Source organism: Miscanthus floridulus, chromosome 18 (genome assembly GCF_019320115.1).
Source record: "Miscanthus floridulus cultivar M001 chromosome 18, ASM1932011v1, whole genome shotgun sequence".
In the NCBI taxonomy this organism is placed as follows: domain Eukaryota; kingdom Viridiplantae; phylum Streptophyta; class Magnoliopsida; order Poales; family Poaceae; genus Miscanthus; species Miscanthus floridulus.
The window spans coordinates 13911859-13916894 of record NC_089597.1 but is presented as its reverse complement, the minus strand read 5'-3'; the positions used below and the strand labels follow the sequence as shown (position 1 = coordinate 13916894).

Below are 5036 nucleotides of genomic sequence, written 5' to 3'. Positions count from 1 at the left end.
TGCCGCCTGCAGATGGGTGGGGTGCCACACCACCAAGGCAACCGGAGCCTCAGCGCGTACGCCCGTACGCCCAGACATGGGTAATCTTCTTTGTGTTTTCATCTTTATTTATTTATTCTAACGCTCAATTCTCATTACTTATAAGCATCTTTGTATTTTCCTCGCAGTCCCAGGCGCACCAAGGCCAGGAATGCAACGAGTTCATGGCGTACGCCCTGGCACACAAGGGCAAGGCGACGGCCCCGGAAGTCACCTACAACCCGGCAGACGGGCCCGAGGCGTACACCAACGCGAGCGTCCACATCAAGCTTAGCGAGTACACCTCGGCGGCCCACGAGCACCATGGGGAGGACTTCGATCCGGCCACCCAGCCCCTAGACACAGACCTCCTGATGAGGATGGGAGGAGGGAAGCAGCACGGCCGGTACTGGATGGCGGACAGCACAGTCGACTCTGCCTCTGCTCCCAACCTCGCCAAGATTCGAGCAAGGAGCACAAGCTCCTCCCTCCCCATATGCTCTCGGCAGCAGAGCTCACAGCAGCAGATGGCGGAACTCCAGGTTAGTACTGTTTTATTCGTCGTTCATTGCTTTTACACATCTACCTTGCCTTTGCATTGTTTAAACATTGCGGGTGGAATGTTGCAGGCCGACTTGCGGAGGTTGGAGGCCCAGCAGGCGGCCTAGGCGGAGGCCCATCGGCTGGAGATGGAGGCTGTACAAGCCTAGAGGGCGGCCGAGGCGCAGAGGCTGCAGGACATGTTCAGCTTCATGGCGAGCCTTCAGGCCTTGCCAGGTGTGGTCGTGCCCCAGTCGCTGCTCGCTCCAGTTGTGGCTCCTCCTCCTCCTATAGGGACTCTGGTGAGTATATATGGTTGTTTATTCCTTTAGCTTGTGCGGTCCTTGTGTAGATACTCATGAATTCGCTTCTCCTTTGTGCAGCAACAGTCGGCGGGTTCGAACCGGACTCCTCAAGGTGGCCCTTCTCCACAGGCCGGGTGGACAACTGGCCCTCCTCTAGGTGGCAGTTCACACTCCAGGTAGGGAGGCTGGCAGTAGGTACCGTTTATTTATTTCTTTTCATGTTGCATGGACTTGTGTTAGACTTAGCCTTATATTGGACTACTACTAGAGACATATATATATATATATATATATATATATATATATATATATATATATATATATATATATATATATTGATATTGTGATGGATATTGTCATGGATGATGCGAATGTATGTGATGGATTATGGACAATGGATTTGTATGTGATGTATTATGGATGGTGGATGTGTATGTGATGGAATATGGATGTGTATGTGATATAACCTGTGTTGTGTGTTGATATATATGTGATTTCTTTGTTTGTGCTGATGGAAAGCAAAAAACCAAAAAAAATAGCATTTTTCCCCTCTTTGCCGAGTGCCACACTCGGCAAAGAGGGCTTTTGCCGAGTGCTGTGACCATGGCACTCGGCAAAGCTGGGAAGCAGAGACCCAATTACCCAGCTTTGCCGAGTGCCAGAGTCATGGCACTCGGCAAAGATTTTTAAAAGGAAAAAAGAAAATTTTTTTTGCCGAGTGCAAGAGTATGGCACTCGGCAAAGAATTTTCAAAAAAAAAGGAAAAATTCTTTGTCGAGTGCCGCTGAGGTGGCACTCGGCAAAGAGGCCGTCAGAGTTGACGTCGGATTTTTTTTTTTTGCCGAGTGCTGAGGTGACACTCGGCAAAGGCTTTACCGAGTGCCCGATATGTGGCACTCGGCAAAGAAACCTTTGTCAATGGGTTCTTTGCCGACTGCTCTTTGCCGAGTGCGGCACTCAGCAAAGCCTTTGCCGAGTGTATTTAGGGAGGCACTCGGCAAAGCGCCTGAATCCAGTAGTGACTCCTCTGGATTCCCAGTCATCAAACCTTTCCTGTCAGTGCACATAATCACCAGCCATCATAGACGGAATATGAAAATATACAAACTGCACAACTAAGCTGACATAAACCTACCTGATATGCCATCCTCTGAAGATTTCTAACCCCATAAAAGAGGCTTACATCAGTTTTTTTGTTTTCAGCAAAAACTGACTCAATAAGTGATCGTATAGGGCTGCAATTAACAAATGTGGAGATAGATAATAATTATAATTATACATCCTAATGTAAGTACATCTGCATGTCTTGAAAACTTGTACAAGTGTACTTCGTACGCATTTGTATCAGATACACTAACACAGTCTTCTTAGGACAAGTATCTGTGCTTCCATTACATGGATATAGCTTATCTGGAGAGCAGGCTTCTAGACACAATGATGTTTGCAGCTCAATAAATCTGACAGAGCTATTCATGGGAATGGTATTGCTCATCCATCGAAGGGCATTGTCAACAACTGATGAGTTATCTAAGAAGTGAAAACCTAATAAATACTCCGTAGTATCTTGCAGCTAATGTCTTTTCATGTTTAATCTTCCACTGAGTACGTGCATGTTCCGGTTATATATATCCCAACTCCAAAGAGCACTAATGGGTTAAGCAATTATGAGAAACTTATGGCTCAAGACTAGTTGGAAGTAATACCAGATATAGCTCAGAGAGTAGATAGTGGATTATCATAATCCAGATGGCACCCCCACATGATTATCACAATTTAATACTAATTGTTATTTTTTTCCGCCACAATGCCGAATTGCATCATACTGTGGATTGCTTGAGACCTAAAATGGAGCAATTGTGCATCGTGTAGTACAATTGATGCGGATTTGACCAACGAAGGATGGTCAGAAGGACAGGGGTACCTGATCCCGGATCCGGTGGCGAAGACGAGAACGTGGCTGGCGTCGGATATCCTGGCGACATCAAATCCGCGGCCGACGACGCTGGCGCCAACATGGACGAGGTCGCCGGGGCGGAGGTCACAGAGGTGCGCGGAGGGTGTTCCCGGGAGACGCTTGACGAGGAATTCGAAGCAGGAGGCTGGCTCCGGTAGGGTCTCGGGCGCGGGTGGGGGTGGGGGACGAGGGGATGCGATGGCGAGGAAGATGGGGTAGGGCGAGGCGGGGAGGCGAAAGGGGAGGAACTGGCCGGCGGCGGCGTGGGAGGCGAGTAGCCCCGGTGCCTAAGAATGAGCGGTGCAATTACCATTTGATCTATCTTCTCCGTCCATCACCTGGCCGGATGTCTTGCCGTGGCGGCCGGAATGAGCGGTGGCGTCGCTAGGGTTTGGGGAGGACGGGCTGGAGCAGAGGAGAGAGGCGACAGGAGTAGAGGAGGATGAGGGCGTCGGGTGGGGGCGACGGGAGGAAATAGAAGGAAACAGTATTTGCGTAACGAGTGGCAATTACGGGTAATTACCTCCAACTCCACGAGGAAATACGAAACGCTGGTTTGTGGAGTACTCTCAGAGGAGCTCCGCGAAAAAACATGAAGTTGGACCAAAACTCCATCTTTTTTTTGGAGCAAAGTTTGTGGAGTTGGATCTGTTTGACAGAAAAGTTTAGGAGCATAGCTACAAAAAGTGGAGCAGAGCAGTTCCAAACAGGCCCTAAATCTAGTAGCTCTGCTTCTTACTTTTTGACTCCGCTTGCCTGTGCTCTCGCTCAGTGCTCCAGCGCTCACATCGGCGTTGCCGATCAGTCCTCACCACACATCTGCTGCCGCCACTGGGGCCTACTGTCTCCTCCCCTAACGTCTCCTTCGATCGAGTCTCTCCAACGGTGCTCGCTCCCTCGAGTCTGCACGGCGTGCGGCTAGGGGCAGCTGGCGGGCAGCAGCCGCGGCTGACCCGTGCTGATGCCCCCAGCGAAGGGTAGAGGCCGCCGGGCGGCCGTCGCTAGTCGCTAGGAGGTGTTAGGCAGCGTGGCGCTATGCGTCGATTATCCAACAATGGCCAGGATGGAGATGATGGCAGAGTGGCCGGTTTCCTCGTGCTTCCTGGTATCTTACTATTACTAATTAGAGGCCCCTAATAGAGACACCACGTTAATTTTTACCAGACACGATACGAAAAAAAGATAAATTTTAGAAATTCTCATAATAATTAGAAACATATAACCATTGATTTGGTACTCTAATCATCATCATCAATAATAGCCAATCGATCTATTGCGCTTTATTAAAAAATTACCCACCACTGCCATTATAAAAAAATACATAAAGTAACCTCTAATTTTGCATGTAAATTACCCACATCTGTCATTGTAAAAGATAATTCAAATTAACCCCTTATATTTGTATATAAATTATCCACATCTGTTTATGAAAAATAATTCATAATAAGCCTCTAAATTTGCATCTAAATTTTCCAACTTGGCCTTTTTGAAACATAATTTAAAATAATCCCCTGACATTGTGTCCACATTACCCAGCTTTGTTATTATGAAAGATAATTTTAAAATAATCCTCTAACTTTGTGTCCACATTACACAGCTTTGTTATTATGAAAGATAATTTTAAAATAATCCTCTAACTTTGTGTCCACATTACACAGCTTTGTTATTATGAAAGATAATTTTAAAATAATCCTCTAACTTTGTGTCTAAATTACCCACACCTATCATTATTATGAAAGATAATTTTAAAAAACCTCCTAATTATTTTAAATTACTCACCTTTATCGTTGTGAAAGAAAATGCAAAGTAATATTCTAAGTTTGCATTTAACCTATCCATATATGTGGTTGTGAAAGATATAAAAAATAAACACGAATCTCTAAAATCTACATGTAAATAGTAATGTATAATATTATAAAAAACAAATTAATATCCATAAAGTACGATATATACACATATTTCTAAATTACAGGCTTCTATATTCATGAGACAAAATAACTATAATGCTATGTTCCACCATGTATATCAAAGAAACTTGTATATATTAGGATAAATATTTATTTTAACAACTTATGGAACATAGAAAAATGTTCACTTAACAAACCATGTAGCAATAACACTTTATATTAATACTACACCATAATAAATTTCATAAGTTATTATTTTAAATAAGTGTATACATTTTACTGAAACATTATGTCATATCAATATTATCAATT

At 44.8% G+C, this 5036-nt stretch overlaps 1 protein-coding gene across 1 annotated transcript; it reads right to left on the bottom strand.

The window, feature by feature from the left end:
* Positions 1–1820: 1820 nt before the first annotated feature.
* On the bottom strand, positions 1821–4177 carry LOC136523320 (fruit protein pKIWI502-like). The gene is made up of 4 exons (XM_066517037.1): positions 4172–4177; positions 2785–3104; positions 1999–2098; positions 1821–1916 (listed from the first exon to the last, which is right to left on the bottom strand). Exons 1-4 carry the CDS (start codon positions 4175–4177, stop codon positions 1821–1823), a joined length of 522 nt encoding a protein of 173 aa, XP_066373134.1.
* Between the last annotated feature and the right edge of the window lie 859 nt (positions 4178–5036).

Bases quoted from the DNA above. Each gene is read 5' to 3' on its own strand.
- LOC136523320 (XM_066517037.1), bottom strand. The intron at 2,099-2,784 runs GTACCCCTGTCC...TGTTAATTGCAG, and splicing joins GCCACCGGATCCGGGATCAG to CCCTATACGATCACTTATTG. The intron at 1,917-1,998 runs GTAGGTTTATGT...GTGCACTGACAG, and splicing joins TTCAGAGGATGGCATATCAG to GAAAGGTTTGATGACTGGGA.